This window comes from Lichenostomus cassidix, chromosome 14 (genome assembly GCF_008360975.1).
Source record: "Lichenostomus cassidix isolate B80296 chromosome 14, HeHo_3.0, whole genome shotgun sequence".
Lineage (NCBI taxonomy): Eukaryota > Metazoa > Chordata > Aves > Passeriformes > Meliphagidae > Lichenostomus > Lichenostomus cassidix.
In genome coordinates, this window is record NC_139495.1 from 13,543,907 (window position 1) to 13,560,692 (window position 16,786).

The following is a 16,786-nucleotide window of genomic DNA, read 5'->3' on the forward strand; positions in this document are numbered from 1 at the left end:
ACTAGTTCTGGAAAGAATGTGCAAACCTCAACCGCTGGTTATGAATAAGCCAGGCTGGAGAGGACACAAAGTGTCCTTACGTGCACAGAGGGAGGAAGGCAAAGGCCAGAGGAGTAGAAAAGCACAATACGGAATGTACCCTTGGGGACTGCCAATTAAAATCTCATTTTGGGTCTACATCAGTGCAAAATTAAATAGAGTCATGTTGGCAGTGTTGTCATCAGCACTGACACAGCAGCAGCAGCAGCTGCACAAGAGACTGGGAGAGCTTGTGAGGCAGAAAAAGAACCAATAGTACCAGGAATTGGATGCAAACCTAGACACCATCAAGGTGCATGGCCACTACATTCCTAATAGTCCAGAGCTGCAACTTTGCTTGGGGAAACGGGACGTGCAACCACAGAAAGCAGAATGACAGAACTGTATGTACTAAACCACACCAACTGCTCCATTCACAGCCAGGCCTCTCCTTTCAAATGGGAAAAAAACCACATCCCATTTGGCTTCTGAGACATGATACACTGCTTGTGCTCCTTCCCTTTTTTCATAGAGAAGTACTTCACCCTTGAGCTGAAAAACCAAAGAGCTTTCAAAGCAGTTTACCAATGGTCACATATTTGGAAGTTCAATCAGCTTTGAAACCACAGGTTTTTCTCATTTAAAAAACAAAGCAAAACAAAGAAAAAACCACTTCAGTTTTTACATAAAAACAAACTGAGGGCTTTTGGTTATGACTCAAACTGCTCACGTTACACCACACTCTCAGAGCCACCCCGGCTGGAGCTGCAGCTGGACCCCTGCCAGCGCTCCAGCCCCGAGACGCACAATCCGGAGCGACTCCAGCCAGGATCGTTGGGAAATGCTCTGCCTGGACATCTGCCCAGTGCTCAGACCCAAACAAAGCACTGAATGCTGGGCCCTGTACCCAGCCATCTGTTGGAAAGGGGACAGCTGCAGGTCTGAGTGTGAGCCAGCACTTTAATCCAGCTCTGCTGGTTTAGATCTCAGCGTGGAGCAGCAAAAGGTAACAGATCTCCATGATTGTCCTTCCCCCACACACGGGACACAAGCCATCGAAAAAAATGCATAACACTACGACCAAACTTTGTCTTGGCAGCAGGAAAAACCTGAGGAAGTTTCACTCAAAACCAATCAGTCTTCCTGGCCCGTGACTCGCACCAGAATCAGCTTCTTTCTGGCTTCTCCTTGCACAGGAACGCAGGAAGGAATCTGTCTGTAAAGTTTATTGACCTGACTAATATCTTCCGCTCGTGCTAATGATTTCATGGCTTTGTTTACACTCCAGTCTGTCCTGCAGAAACAGACACATCACTGGTCCTGTTTGGAAACACAGATTGTTTGGATAAGGAGCATATAAACCACTTGAAAGCTCACAAGAGAACACAGAAACCTCTGGACAGATCTAGCAACAAGGATGTGGATACCAGCCATTCTCCAAAACCTTACCAATACACTTTGGCTCTGGCTGGCAGATCACTGGGTCGAGTTAAATAAAAGGTTCAGGTAATGGCAGTACCTCACAAGTCGGAGAGAGTCTTTGCGGATGTTCACCAAACTCCTCAGTGTCTTCACTGGCTCATGTGGAGCTGGAGTTACATAGGGAAACTGGAACAAAAAGGCAAATAATTCTCCTGTTACTGTATTATAAAAGGTAGCAGCATCTTACCCGGCAGGCAATTTACCCAAATCAAGAAACATGTAGCTTTCAGGGTACTCAGTACAGCAGCCGCAAGGAACAGCAATAGCAAATTTTATTTACAGATAAATCAAACGTGTTTCAGGGTGAAAATTCTGCCCTGGCCCAGCAACAGCTCATACTGGAAATACACACTTTAAGAAAGGACATTTTCACAAGGTCTTTTTCTGCACCCTGAGCTCTCAGTCAGGAAAGCCCTGGTCTCACAAGCTTTTATATCCACTAAAGAAACCCCCTCCAGCTTGAGCAGAAGAAATGCAGCTCTTTCATGTGTGTTACAGCATGCAAGCAGTGATCTGACTGCTAATCAGCATGCTGAAACCCTGGATTACTGGGGGAAATTCTTTTTATTCTGAAACAATGGGGCAAATGTTCTGGAAAATAAAAGAGACAGGGATAGGGGGCCTCATTCTATTCTACAGTCAAGAAACCTTCCCTCACAGATTGTCCTTTAAATAGGGACAATAATGCTTCAGACTGTAATTCTCCTTAGTGGGCACAGGATCTCCAGTGAGAAATGCAAAGGAAACTGCTTATTGTGGCGATCACAACCTGTACAGCTGCAGAGCTGCCTGCTGGGCACCAGGGACCACCAACACACGTTTCCTTAGAAATGAGGCAAGACCTCAGTTACTCCAAAGTAAGAACTGGGCCCACGTCCAGAAAACAGTTTCACTGCTCTGTGTTTGAGTAGGTTTTTTTTCTTTCCCTGAAGATTAATCAGAGCTGCCAAAGGGCTTTAACTTTACATAGGCAAACTATATTCCACAACAGGCTCCTTCTCTTAAACCTACTTGGCAAATGTCCCACGGTGTTAATGGCATCTCACCCACTCCCCTCCAGAGAAATGATGAAACCCAGTGCTGGGATGTCAGCAAGGAAACCCAGGCTGAGACATGCAGGTAATTTAATCCTGCCAGGTTGGCCCCTACAGGGAGGGCCCTGTGTGCAGACATGGCACAGGGGATGTGGTGAGCACCCCCAGGCCTGCCCAGCACTGATACAAACACAGATTTCCAGCTCAAGTCCCTCCTTCCTAATTCTGCTGCCCAACTGCACTTTCTGCTTGAACAAGGACTTTCCAGATTCCACCTTGTCCTACTCTGCGGAGTCCTGCGAGCTGAGTGTGGTTCTAAACAGACCAATAGCACAGCCTGAGGAGAAACTCAGAAAGCAGAACGTGCTTGTCACTGTTCCAATTCAAACACTGAGTCATCTCTTGCCTCAGTTTCCCCACCTGTAAAACCAGGGTGATCCTGAACTGCCACTGAGTACCATAAACATGAATTAATGGTCACAGCTATTCTGATGAGGAGAACCACGACTTCATTTTACATTTTTATGTTTTGAAGCTGCAGAAACAACTAGGAAAATAGTGGACAAAGCAAGCAACTCTTCCCTTTCCTATCCAGCACTCTGAAAACATCTCCAAATGGCTCCTACTGTTACCTTTTGGTTCTTTTTAAGCAGTTCTGAGATGCAAGAGAAATCCAAAACATAACACTTGCATAAAATTCCTGTCTGTCCATCAGACAGGGATTAGTCCCTTTTCAAGAACAAGACAATCACTTGAGAAAGTAACTTTTCACAGTCTCATGGACACCTGTGAGCCGAAAACCTTTATATTGCAGCTCGGAAAACTATAAGAGAGAAGGAGGAACTTTCTGAGCAGCCCACCTAGGTATAAAATCCACAAAATATCAAGATCTGTCTTAACACTGCCCTACACCTAGTCAGGCCCCTCATTTACACAGAGAACGGCACGTGTTGAATACAGTCTGGAAGCCATTCAACGTGACCAGGAGCCTTGGGAAGTTCAGGCTCAGCTTCCCAGCCTTCTCTGCAGTATGTTTTACACTTGCTCAGGCAGGCAGAATCAGTCCCAAATTCTGTGCTCCTATTTTCTTCTCCCACTACTATTCCTTCTGTCCTGAGTGAAAATAAGCCTCAAAGGTGAATTCAGCTTCTCAGAAAAACTCAGTTTGCATCTGAACAGACTGGAATGATGTTTCCCAAGCAGCAAGGACCTCTCAGGTCTGTGCCATCCTCCTCTACAAATCCTCCACAAGATTTTCCAAAACAGGCAGGAAACAAAAAAGAGTAAAACAGACAGAACATAGGAACTTGCCTGAACTGGTCTGTTCCCAAGGAAGTTTAGGTCCATGTTCTCACCGAAAAGGTAACCCTCAGGGTGAGGGGTGTCAAACTTCTCGCCTCCCATAAAGAAGTGACTTGCAAAGTAGTTTCCTAGAAACAAAAAAACCCAAGGAAATTTTAAAAAACCAAACAAAAAGCCCCCCAAAAACCCCTCTAAATGAGTGCTTCCCAGGCCAGTCTGTGCAGTTTTAAATTCACAAGTATAAAAGAGCCACAAGACACAGAAGACACTTGCTTATTCACCCTTCTCCTGTAGTACTGAGGGCTACTGCCAACAGTAGAACAGGGGAAAAAGAAAAAACAAAACAAAAACCTAGAATAAATCATTACAGTGGAGATAATTCCATTTCAACTCATTTTCCAGAGAAGAGTCAGGGAGCAGGAAAAGTTACCTCTTTCCAATATTGCTCCATTCTAATGAATGCTTCCTGTTTTCTCGACTCTCCAGTGTGAAGCCCAATCCTACAAACACCATGGGCCTGCTCAGACAAGGACAAGGCTTCCTCCCAATGCAAAGCCCAGCACAGACAGAGGGGCTCCTGTTGAGCAAAGTTTGCCTTCTCCCCTCTCTTTCACCCCCTTATCCCACACAGGAACCACACCAAACCTTTACAGTGAGTGCTGGAGACTTTACACTTTGATGCTGATTTAATTAATATCACTGACAGCTCTAAATGCAGAAACATGGGAGAGAAAACAGAGACTGGCTAAAGCGAACTTCAGCTCTCAAAGTTACACCACAAATTTGTTTCATTCATCTTTAAGTGATTTGCACTACAGTGCAAATTTCAGGACACAAAGCATGTGCAAGGTCACTGGGATTCTGGAGCATGGGATTGACTGCAAAACAAACAGAATCAATTCAGGTGTGTGAGAGCACCACAAACATAGCTTCCTCCTGGAAACACTCTCATATATGAACTTCACAGAGTTACAACTTCAGAGAAATAAGTATCAGGAGAGAACTAAAAGAAAAGGCTCTATCCAAGCCACTTCAGGTTTCTGGGTGGGGGATGAGAGGATTGAGACAAAATGTACATTCGCTTCCCTGGGTGCAACACATAGCATAAATTTGTGTTAAAATGAGTCATTCCAGAAGCAGTAACTAATCATCTATGGAGACATTCTAGAGGGATTTGCAGTCCCTCCAGCTAGGAGCAAGCATGATTTACTCTGAAATGGAAGGGTTTTCATGAATGGCCCTGTTTTTTCCATTAAGGCTTTTTCCCTTTATGCTTCAAGAAAGGCTCTTTTCACTCTGCACAGATGGCAGTGCCTTAATGATGACGGTAGGGCTCAGCTATTGCTGAGCTCAGCTTACAAGCACCCAGATGTTTGTAGTACTGAAACACATCCTTCTTTCTCCAGATACAAGAATCACCTTCAGCACAGGTCCAGCATCTACTTAGAATCTGTCCTACAGAATCAGAATAACAAAATCACAGAATCATTTAGGCTGGAAAAGCCCTCCAAGATCACCAAGTCCAGCCTGTGACCAACCACCCCCTTGTCAACCAGACCAGAGCACTGAGTGCCACATCTAGTCATTTCCTGGACACATATGTAGGTGCTCCAAATGACAGGGAACCTTCTCCCATCCCTCCCAGAAGCAACAAATTAAAAAGCTAATCTGCATATAATCTCCAAGCACAGCCAGCCTGACACAGCCTCTCCACTTGAGATACACCACAGTGGTTTTTGCTTGCACTGAGGTTCAGAAAACCATGATGAACACCAGGGTTTAGGAACAGATTTCCCATTGCATGTGGGTCAAGTAGGATTATGTTTTGGAACACTTTATTTGATCAAATGTGAAGACAATGCTCGTGGAGGATGTCTCAGTACCACAGCTCCAGGATCAGAGTCAGACAACTCCCTCTTATGCAGTGAATGAGACAGAATCATAGAATGGTTTGGGCAGGAAGGGACTTTAAAGATGTTAGTTACAACTCCCTGTCATGGACACCTTCCACTAGCCCAGGCTGCTCCAAGCCCCATCCAGCCTGGTCTGGGACACTTGCAGGGATCCAGGGGCAGCCACAGCTTCTCTGGGCAACCTGTGCCAGGGCCTCACCATCCTCACAGGGCAGAATTTCTTCCTAATGTCTAATCTAACCCTACTCTCTGTCAGTGTCATTCCCCCTTGTCCTGTCAATCCAGGTCCTTGTAAATAGTCTTGTCCCATCTTTCCTGTAAGTTGCCTTCAGGTAGTGGAAGGCCTCAGTTAGGTCACCCCAAAGCTTCTTTTTTTTCCCAGGCAGATCAATCCCAATTCCCTCAGCCTCTCCTCACAGCAGAGCTGCTTCATCCCTCTGATCATCCTGGTGCCTCCTCTGGACTGGCTCCAGCAGCTCCATGTCCTTCCTGTGCTGAGCCCCCAGGGCTGGAGGCAGCTCTGTAGGTGGGGTCTCACCTGATAGCGGCAGAGGGGCAGAATCCCCCCTCTCCTGCTGCCCACACTGTGGGATCAGCCCAGGACACAGTTTGAAGTGAGAATGGTCACTCACTTTTCATCCCACTCCAGGTATGAAAAGGTCTCTTGTTCAGCTGGAACAACACCCAGACATAAAACCATCATGTTCAAGGCACCTGCCACACTCACTGCTCCACTAAGAACTACTTTTGGGATCTCTACCAACTTGTTGGAATTTCTCACAAATACACACAACAGCTGGAATCACAGCTTCAGCTCCACATATAGACTGAACTCCCTTCATCTTCCTGCTAAGTCACCTCCTGCAATGTGAAGGAGAGGGATTTTTTTTTCCCTGAGGCATTTTCTTCACAAGCAAACAAGAAACACAATCAGTGCCAGGCACAAGGAGCACTGGGAAAATCACTCTGAGTAGCTCAGAGGGGAACACACTCGTGAGCAGAACCAGCCCAGGGCTCTGCCACTGCTGCTGCATACACAAAAGCTGCCACGCACATGAGGTCTCAACAGCCAAACTAACAAACCAGAATGCAGCAAACTGTCTCCACAAATTCATAACGTAGTTTTCAGAAGCTAAAAAAAGATATTTTGTTGCAAGCTTTCAGAAAACACTTGCTACAATGACACACAAAGTTCAGAGCTCTCAAGGTAAAACCAAAGTTACACGTTAATCCTTTCAATCACTACCACAACCACCTTGGAGCTTGCCGAAGTTGGAGGCAAAACATTTTAAGAAAGCATTTCTTAAATATCACACCAGGGACTAAAAGGCAAAGGAAACTTCCAGATGGAAAATATGAGGCATCCTCTTTTCCAGTCACTGTGACATTTAGGATTTTTTGCGTCTCTAAAAGGCGCGTGCATATTTTTTATGCATTAGAATCCCAGGTTCCATTTCCAAATCCATTACAGTTTTAGGATTTTAGCCAGGCTATCATGCCTCTTGAAACCTGTTCCCACATGTCCTCCCAGCCTATCAAACCACCTTGGCCAGGTGTTGCAAGGCCAGCTTTACGCAGAGCTCTGTAGCTATGGACACAAGGAGGATGCTAAGTGCCATCCTCTTTGGCAGAAAAAAAAGCAAAGCAAAAAATCCTTGGATTAACCCTCCAGAGAACTGCTACAGAAATCCTCCAGCAAAATGCAGCGACGTGCTGACCAGGAAAGAATCACACATAAATAAAAAAGGATGGAATAGGATAAAAATGCCAGAGCAAAGAAAAACAGTCGCTTTACTTCCCCAGAGTAAATCAGCACAAAACACAGAGGAGCATCAGATAAAAGCGAACACGACCGGGTGACACTGCTGAGGTAGATGAAGCTCAAGCAGTGGTTGGAAGAGAAATTGTTGTGAGGAAATCTTCACAATGGCTGGGAAAACTGGGACCACTGGGACACCCGGAACAGCCAAATTTAACTCATTAGTTTGTCCCATGCAAAAGCAAATTGGAACCCAAGGCTCCTCCAAGGCATCAAATGACACCAAAACATTTCATATTTAGTACAACATAGTGGTGGGGGCTCATTACCATAATTGCACCAGCGTTAAGCATCAGACTGCTCCAGTCATAATTACCTCTTCCTAAGACAGCATCCTAATCCCATATCCATGCAATACATGGATGTGATGCACGAGTGACACACTGGGAAGGAACACAACATCCTGCAAGAGCCAGGAGCACAACTGTAATCCCAACAAGATATGGGCTGTGTTGTACAACGTTCATTAACAGAAAGCAATTAGGTGTCCATTTAGGCTTCTCACCATTAATACAATTAACAGTGAAGTGATAGAAATTGAATTCTCTTTAATTACTCAGACAGACAGTCACTTCCACAGCAGACTGACAGCACAGTCCCTGGCACAGCATGAACCAGCAGCAGTGTGTGAAATTTAGGGACAGTGACACTGTCACGGTACACATGAACAAGGTGATGGAGTGGGTGTGACTCTGGGTACTCCTATTTAAAACTGCTCTTTCTTTGATTAAAGCCTCATTCCCAAACAACAAAGCAGTTCAGCCTCAGAGAGGAGCAATCTGCTTCCTTTTTTCCTTCCCAGAAATCTCCAGGGAATTCTCTTCCAAGAGCCTACTCCAGAGGAGAAGAGCCATCCCAAGGGCACGTGCTTCATGCTGCAGAGAAGCTCACAGGAACGGGAGCAGAGCTGTAGCAAGCACTGGTGCATTGATCCCTGGTTCTAAAGCAATAGGGGCACGTGAGATCCTTTCACTGCTTCAAGTATTGAAGCACCACAGAGATCATCACTGTACCCTGCTAAAGGGGCAAAAAATACCTGTTTTTAGCCTGTTTCACAGCGACACTTACTCTTCTGTACAAACTGGGCCTTCCTCCCAACTGGTTGGACAGGCACAATGCCAGCACAGACTCCGTAAAGCAAAAAATTTTGGTGAAAAGGTACCAGCAAAGAGGGTCAAAGAAGGGAATTGCTTATCACCTTACAACAGCCTCAGTCATCCAGATGCAGGAGGAAAAATGCAGATGATCCCCACCCAGAGCCTTGGAGGAATAAGCAGGGCATTTTCAGAGGATTTTTAACTACAATGCTGCACACACTCTCCAACAAAGCTGTTAAACAACATGCTTCACTGAGGACTGGCTAGATTCCACAGCAACCTGCTCCATCCTCCCCAGAGCACGTGACTGACCCAGCAATAACCACATCAAAAGCCAATAAAGGAGAAGTGAATATTCACCTCTGCCTTTGCAACCAGCTGTGACTCAACAAGGCACCGTCACTTGGAACAATCTGGCACAGTTGCTGTGTTCCTCTCCCCAGGCAGCTGAAATGACAGCCAGAATACCTGTATATTTAGGGTTCATTTCCTTGCACAACATGTCCTTGTGAGGGGCTATTTGCTCCAGAACACAACTCCTCATCCTTCAAACCGATGCCAACCATAGACAGCAGCTGACCAGACACTTGTGGTAAGTCAAGATCTGCTGAGACCAGAGACAAGGAGGGACAGAATGGAAAAGATGATGGACAGCCCTCGGTGCTGCACAAAGGATGAGGGACCTCAGGTAATGCTCTCTCACTACTCATTCCAGCCTTTCAGGGATAAAATCTCGGAGCCAGGAGTGCATGCCACACTCATACTCCAGCACACACACATCCAACACAGCCCATGGAAAACCAGCTTCTTCCAGGCAGGGCTCACAGCAACACTGTCGAGTTAGAAATAATAAGCAATCATTTAGCCTAAGAACATTTTGTACTACTTCCAGCTTGCTTCCCGAAATCAAAACTGTACTCACTCACTTCCAGTTATCTTCTCTGCCAGGTTTGGTACCAACCTTTCCATCTCCAAGACAAACACAGTGGGGATGGAAGGACCTGAAGGGACAGTGTCCTTCTGAACACGCTCCACCTAAAGGAGGGAGAGGAGCTGCCATCTCAACAGCTCTCACTGTTCTGGGCTTTGAACCTCTACTTCAGAGGTGCTCACCAGCTCTTCTTCTGCCTAGAGTTTGAACAGCTCTTCTCCCTCCCCAAAAGTCAAGAGGATCCGTGTTAGACAAACCCAAAGAAGGCAAAGAGAAAGCCCTGGCCTAACACCAGCTTTCAGGAGGAGCACAAGAGTGCCACAGAGAATTAATTAAAAAGCCTCTAATTGCATCCAGAGCCCTCGTAGGAAGCAGCAATATTTTTATTTAATCAGCTGATTGAAAGCATTGGCTGTTCAGTTTTACAAGGGAGGTATCACACATAGAACACACTGTGGGAGCATCATGGTGAACAGATCCCTTCCAGGGAGCACAGCATCACACAAACCCAACCTCAGGTGTGTGATGGGGTTACCTTGACAAGCTGAAAACCCAACACAACATTAACTTCCAGTTCAACAGCACAGGAACAACAGGACGATGATGTGAAAGAAGTTTAATGTCCATTGCATATGGTGGTTATAAATAATCCACTCCTTATCTAAAATGCTGCAGCCAAGCTGTGACATTTGTCTTTCCCAGATGCCCAAAAAAACCAGTTCCCAACCCCCTAAAAAAAACAGGTTATATTTTCTAAGAGAGCCAACATAGCTGTTAAGATTTTTCTGGGCAGGTTTCCCCCTTCCACCTCCTTTATACCACCATTCCTGCTGAAGGCCAACCTGCAACAAGACAAGGTGTAATGATGGCAGGACTCTATTTGAGATGATCCTGCACCCCCTCCAAACCAAACAGGGGTTCTGGTCCCCTCAATCACACAGCCCTGAGGATGTCACAACCAGCAGGTCATGGAAACACACATCTCTGTATCTGAGAGTGAGGGGACCCAAACAGCTGCTCTGCAAATTCTTCATCCTGCCTGGAAAAGCCATGATAGAACTGAAACCTAGAAAAAACTGTAAGCAAATGGATATTGCAGGAGAAGAGTACTTGAATTTCCCTGGCAACTTGTTTTCTTAGAAGAATAACTAAAACTCTTTAAACAAGTTAAACCTGGCCAATCTCAAAAGCCAGCCCAATATAAGGTGAGTCATGGGCTCATCCCAACTGCACACAAGTGGCACCGACAACTCTCCAAGCCTTCAGAACAATTCCCTTTGGAAAACAGACACCTAGTAGGTTGTGTCAGCCCAACAGCTCCTAGGTGAGAACCACTGCCATTTTAGGGAGTTAAAGAGGGTTGTCATGCGGGAATTTTCCCATCCTATATTCCACCAGACCCAATTCTGTTCCGTGTCCCCACCGAACTCCGCCGCCGCTTTAGCAGCCGCCGCCGCCACGCCAGTGACCCACAGCTTGCTGAGCTTTCAGCGTGAGGAGCGGTGCTTGTGCCCCCTCAGTGACCCCCGGCACCGCGGGCGGTGACAGCGCCGGCCGGGCACGGCCAGCGGGACAGCTGAGCCCGGGATGCAGGGCACCGGGACACCCTCACGGCTGAGCCCCGCGGGCAGAGCCGGCCCGGTGCCGCCGCTGTGCCCACCGACATCCATCCACGGCCTCTCCGCCGGCGCGGGCGGGCTGGGCCGCGGGCAGAGCCAGAGCCGGAACCAGAGCCGGCCCAGGCCGGTGACAGGCACTCCCGCAGCCCATTCCCCGGCCGCCCCGCTCGGCCCGGGGCACACCGGGCCCGGCACGGCCTGTCCCCCTCCCCGGTCCCCGCGGCCCTCACCGGACTTGGGCGGGTAGCGGTAGGCCGAATTGGCCTGGATGTCGATGTCCTCCACGCCCGCGATGCGCCGGCTGAGCAGGGAGCCCATGGCGGCCGCGGGCAGGGCGGGCGGCCCGGGGGGCGCAGAGCGGCGACGGCTGCACCGGCACCGGGACCCGCACCCACGGCGGCGGCGCGGGGCACGCCGGGACAGCGAGTCCGTCCGCCCCGCGACTACAGCTCCCGGCAGACACCGCGGTGGCGCCTACCAACGGTGGCTTCGGGGGACGGCGGCACCTACCAACGACGGCGCGGCGGGGGGGCAATGGCGCCCCACGGCCTGCCCTGAGGCGCGGCGCGGGCTCAGCCGGCAGAGGGCGCTGTGGCGGGAAAGGGAATGGGAATGGGAATGGGAATGGGAACGGGAATGGGAACGGGAATGGGAACGGGAATGAGGACGGGAACGGGGATTGGAAAAGGGATGGGAAAGGGGATGAGGACGGCAATGGGGATAGGGATGAGAATGGGAATGGGGATCTGGATGGGGATGGGAATGGGAACGAGGACGGGAATAGGAACAAAGTGGAATGGGGATGAGGATAGGAATGGGGATGGGAATGGAGATGGAAGGGGAACACGGATGGGAACATGAGTGGTCTCAGGGATGGGCATGGGGCACCCTGCACAGGATAGACACAGAGAATACCAGGGGGCACTCCTTGGATGGGGAAGCCCTTGGGAGCTTGCCCAGGGATACACAGGGAGGATACTCAAGGACACATCCTGTACAGGGATGCACAGGGAGGATGGATGCCCAGGGACACACCTTGCACAGGGATGCACAGGGAGAATGCCCAAGGTCATGCTCTACACAGGGATGCAAGGGGGGAATTCCCAGAGACACATCTTGCACAGGGAAGCAGAGGGGAGTGTTGCATCTCCTTCCTGGTTTCCTCCCCTTGCAGGAAATCTGCACAAGAAAGCAAATGGTGGTGTCTGAGTTTCGGATGTGAGAATAGGGAATGGCCACAGGCTGTCTCGCACGTGGGACACAACACCGGGAGGTGTCGTGGAGGAAGAGGCACAAAAAAGCCACCAATGTCCCAAGACTGAGCCCTGTTCCCTCTAGCACCGAGGAAGAGGGGAAAGCCGCTCACTGTGATGCGAGGTACCTTCCTGAACACATGCTGCAAAGGAACTGGGGACCCAGATTCTCAGCAGTGGAGTTGAGAATCACTGGGAGACATGAAGGAGCTGAGGTGGCACATGTGAAATCCCTTAAACTGGCCTCTGGAACAGGGAAGAGGGCTGGGATTCAGGGAGATGGGATGGGGCAGGGAGGAGAGCTTGCCAGCACGGGAGGATTTTGTGATAGCGAGTGAGAGAGTGAGCAGGCAGTGGGTGGAATTTGCTGGCTGTAAACACAAACTAAAACACGCCCAGCGGGACTAAGCAAACAATCCCGAGGGGAAACGTGCTTCCGGACAGTTATTATCCTTGCAGCTGTTGTGGCCACACGAGTACAGCCAGAGGGGCTGTAACAGGCACGGGATGCTGGGGAACACGTGCTGGGAGTGAGAACAGAGCAGGACCAGACCCTGCTCTTCTTCATCCCATTGTGCAGCAGGGCCAGGAAGGACAGGGAAAAGACATGAAATTAGCAACAAGTCCTGCAACTAGCAACAAGTCCTGCTGGCCAACCATGAGAATCCAGTACCTTGCACCTGGCACAGGGGAGCCCAAGGTTCTGCCCGGCACTGCCTTGGCAGTAACCGTACCTGAGAACTCTCTGCTATGTCCCCCCAGGATCCTGCTGGCACCTGGAGGAATGGTGCCTTTTGCTCAAGCAGCCTCTCCGTGCAAAGGTTTCTTGTGACAGAAATTGCACAGACAGGGAGGGATGGAGTCTGCTGACCAATACAGTGGCAGTGATGGAGTCTGCTGACCATCACAGTGATATGTGAGCTGGCCCAGAGTGTGTGCAGTGCTCCCTGCCTGCACAGCCATAGGAACAAGCTCTGAGCAGTGCCCTGGCAGCAGTGGGGTGATGTGAACAGCTCGTGTGCCACCAGCAGCCCCAAACTGAACAAGATTAATCCACAACCCCCAAGGCCTCACTCTGCAGGCCAGCAGCTGATTTGGGGCTCAGCGCTGGAGCAAACTGGGCACAGCAAGGATCAGCAGGTTCATCTCCCTGTGCCATCCTGAGAGCTGGCTGCCAGCTGGCCACAGCCTGGGGGCAAAGCAGAGCCACATTTGCACCATGAGGCAGGCAAGGAGGGCATTTGCATGGGACAGAAGACGGGACACTCTCTCCTTTTCCTCCCACACCCTGAGCACCAAAAACATCCTGCCCTTCCCCATCTCTAAGAGTCACTCTGAGGCAACTGCCCCAGAGCTGCTCCCTGAGCTTTTTTGGGGACAGAATCATGGAATCCTAGAATGGTTTGGGTTGGAAGAGACCTTAAAGATCACCTTGCTCCAAGCCCCAGCCACATTCCCTGAGCAGCTGCCTGCACTGCTCACCGGGAGCGCGGTGCCATATGGGTTAAGCAGCGGAGAGCCAGGTCCCAGAGCCGCGGGGTGTTGGCTCTGCCCGGGAAGCTGCGGTAGGAGGTCTTTTGTTTGTGCAAAACCTCCACCAGCGGGAAGGTCCCTCCCGGGCCGCCAGGCTCTCCGGAGCACTCAGAGGAAGCCGTCAGGCCCCATGGGGGCTGTTGCCATCTGGGAAGGCATGGGCTTTAGCTAGAGAATCTCTCCCGGGGGGCCCTGCTCCGTGAGATGCGTGTGACAGACAGCGACAATAGCAGCAGCGCGCCAGGGCCTGGCTCAGCCCTTCCGCCCCAAATCCCAGGGCCTGGAGCGAGCGGAGCTGAAGGGCAGCAGCTCCTTTGCCCCGGCCCAGCCCGCGGGACGCAGTCACTGGCACACACAAAGGCAGGATATTGCACCACGGCCTCCTCCATCCCACCAGGGGCACTGCCAGTAGCGTAAGGAAGGATAGTGGATGGCTCGGGGCAAGGAGCAGGGCTGCCCTGCCAGCCCACACCGAGGTCCCACAGCACCCCAGGTGTGTCCCGTGGGCAAAAGGACCTGCAACCCCCCAGCTTGGGGCACTATGGCAGCTGCAAGAAGCAGCAAGAACACCACAAACCCTGGTGGTGCCACCCAAGTGCGTTTTGGACCTTCACCTCTGTGCTCCCTGAGATGTATTTGTCCCCATTTTGGTGCTGCCAGCCCCAGGGTCTGCTTGCACCATGAGGGAGGAAAGCCACAAAGATTGGAGGCCCTCTGTGAGAACAGGATGAAAACACTTCCAGTGAGGTTCAAGGGAGCCTGAGACCCCAGGTGCCATCATGGTGTAGGGTGAGAGTGGTAAAACTGGAGAGGACCAGGGCGAAACTGGACCAGGGCTCCTGCCACCAGGACCCTGCAGAGCCCCAGGGGTGGTGAGGTGACCTCAGTTCCTGCACTGCCTTCCAGCTCGGCAAAACTCATCCAGGCAAAGGTGACCCTGGAGTCATTCTCCAGGACAACCTGGAGAAGAACAGCAGAAAAGAGGAGGGATCCTTTGAACCCCAGGAAGAAGCTTCCACAGAGCTGCAGCCTGGAAGAGGCAGATGGGCCAGAGGGACACCCACCCTCCCACTGCCACGTTTTTCCAGCCACCACCACTGCCCTTCAGGAGTCTCCTTGGACATCTCTGCTGGGGAAGCAGCTACGAGCACACCTGCGCAAACAACAAAATATGTTTCCCTGCAAAGCTCCTGGTCACTAGAGCAGCTCATCCAAAGTCCAGATGCTCAGGGGTTTATTACCCAGTGAAGCAAGTTGCTTTGTCACAGTTGTTCACACTGCCACTCGCTGTGTTTGTCAGGTATGTGTAGAACAACAAGGTTCAGGAGCCCTGGAGACAACACACAGAGTTACAGCTCACCAGAAGGAGTGGTGAGCCCATGAACTTTGCCTCCCTAAACAGTGCTCTGCTCCAAAGGGCTTACAACCCTTCCTGAAAGCCCTGCTGGGCCAGGCCCAACCCTTCTCCCTCCAAACATCAAACTGCAAGGTTTCTAAACATGGCTGGCTCTGATTAAAATAATCCTTCAGGAGATTTGTTTTTCCAGCTGTATTTACACCTTGCTGGCTACACATGTCCCTTTGCTACTTCTCTCTGGGGGTTGTTTTGACCTTGTAAAAATGACCAATCACCTCTTGTTATATCCAACTGCCACCCTTGTACAGCTGTGCTCCCACTCAGATTTAGGCAGTGAGAAAGAGAAGGAAAACCCCTTGGCCCTGAAATTCTCCAGTTCTCCACAGCCTGGAGGGGCTGAATGGTTGTGCAACTCCTGAACGGTTACTAAAGAACATGTGGGAAATGGTGACCAGCTTCGGATGATGCCAGACCAATTCCTGTCTATGTAAGGGAGGCTGCAAACCCCACAGATCAAGTGCATTACCTGCCTGAGCTTCAGCCATTTAATCCTCACGGCTCAGAAACACCTGCAAGATGCCAGGTGGGGTCAGAGGTGTTAGTGAACAAACCACTCACGGCCAGGCTAGGCCCCTCCAAACTGCAGGAAACAGCCCAGAACCACTCAGGAAAGGTGGAGGCAGCTGGAGCCTTGTGGAGGCAGCAGTTCCCTTCATCTTTTCCCTTGCATTATTACCCCCGGCCACTCAACCGCGTGTCCGTGCCTGCTTATCCTCAGCAACATCATTGTCTGTCCTCCCGGGCCCTGCAGCGCCTGCCTGGCCGCGAGCTTTCATCTGCTGTGGCAATGCCGCTCTCTCAAAGGAGCCTTTCACCGGGCCGGGAGCCCCCGGCGCCTTCCAGAACCTTCCCTCATTGCCGCCTCTCCTTTCAAATCCCGGCAGCCGCCTCAGTGATGCACGGACACGCTGTGGCTGAGGGAAAAACCGGACCAGGAGGGGATGGGCAGCCCCCTATGGTTTGTTAGAGCTGATGGAGGGCGTGGGGGCCAAGGCGCTGCTATTTCACCTCCCCCTGGGCCGCGGAGCTGTGTGGCAGCTGCAAGCCAAGGGGTCTCCAGCAAATCCCCGTAGGCTGAGGGGGGGGGGGGGGGCTTAGTGGGGGGCACTGCAGGGCCTGCGGGGGTTACATGCTGCCGAAGGGCAGTGCTAGCCCCGCTCCGCCCGGCCCGGCCCGGCCCGGCCCGCCGCTCCCTCACGTCAACAGGAAACCGCACGCGGCCGACTGTAAACACCGCCCGCGCCCACGTGACCGTGAGGCCCCGCCCCCTTCCCGCCCCGCGCGCGGCCCGCCCCCGCTGCCCTCCCATTGGGGGCCGCGCCGTTGTTGACCATATACGGTCAGGTACTACCAAGCCTAGGGAGGCGG

The 16,786-nt window shown here is 50.8% G+C and overlaps 1 protein-coding gene across 13 annotated transcripts in view; it reads right to left on the reverse strand.

Moving 5' to 3' along the window:
- The window catches only part of MGRN1 (mahogunin ring finger 1), a 50,389-nt gene extending 38,742 nt beyond the window's left edge, over window positions 1–11,647 (reverse strand). For 3 of the 13 annotated variants that reach the window (XM_085075010.1, XM_085075016.1, XM_085075015.1), the window contains exons 1-3: window positions 11,446–11,646; window positions 3,846–3,964; window positions 1,538–1,626 (exon numbers count right to left, since the gene is read on the reverse strand). In XM_085075010.1, coding sequence (XP_084931136.1) covers window positions 1,538–1,626; window positions 3,846–3,964; window positions 11,446–11,533 — 296 coding nt within the window. In that variant the 5' untranslated portion in view covers window positions 11,534–11,646. Of the gene's footprint in view, window positions 1–1,537; window positions 1,627–3,845; window positions 3,965–11,445 lie in introns of all 13 variants that reach the window. The other 10 variants (XM_085075011.1, XM_085075014.1, XM_085075012.1 and 7 more) reach the window with 5 other exon arrangements.
- Between the last annotated feature and the right edge of the window lie 5,139 nt (window positions 11,648–16,786).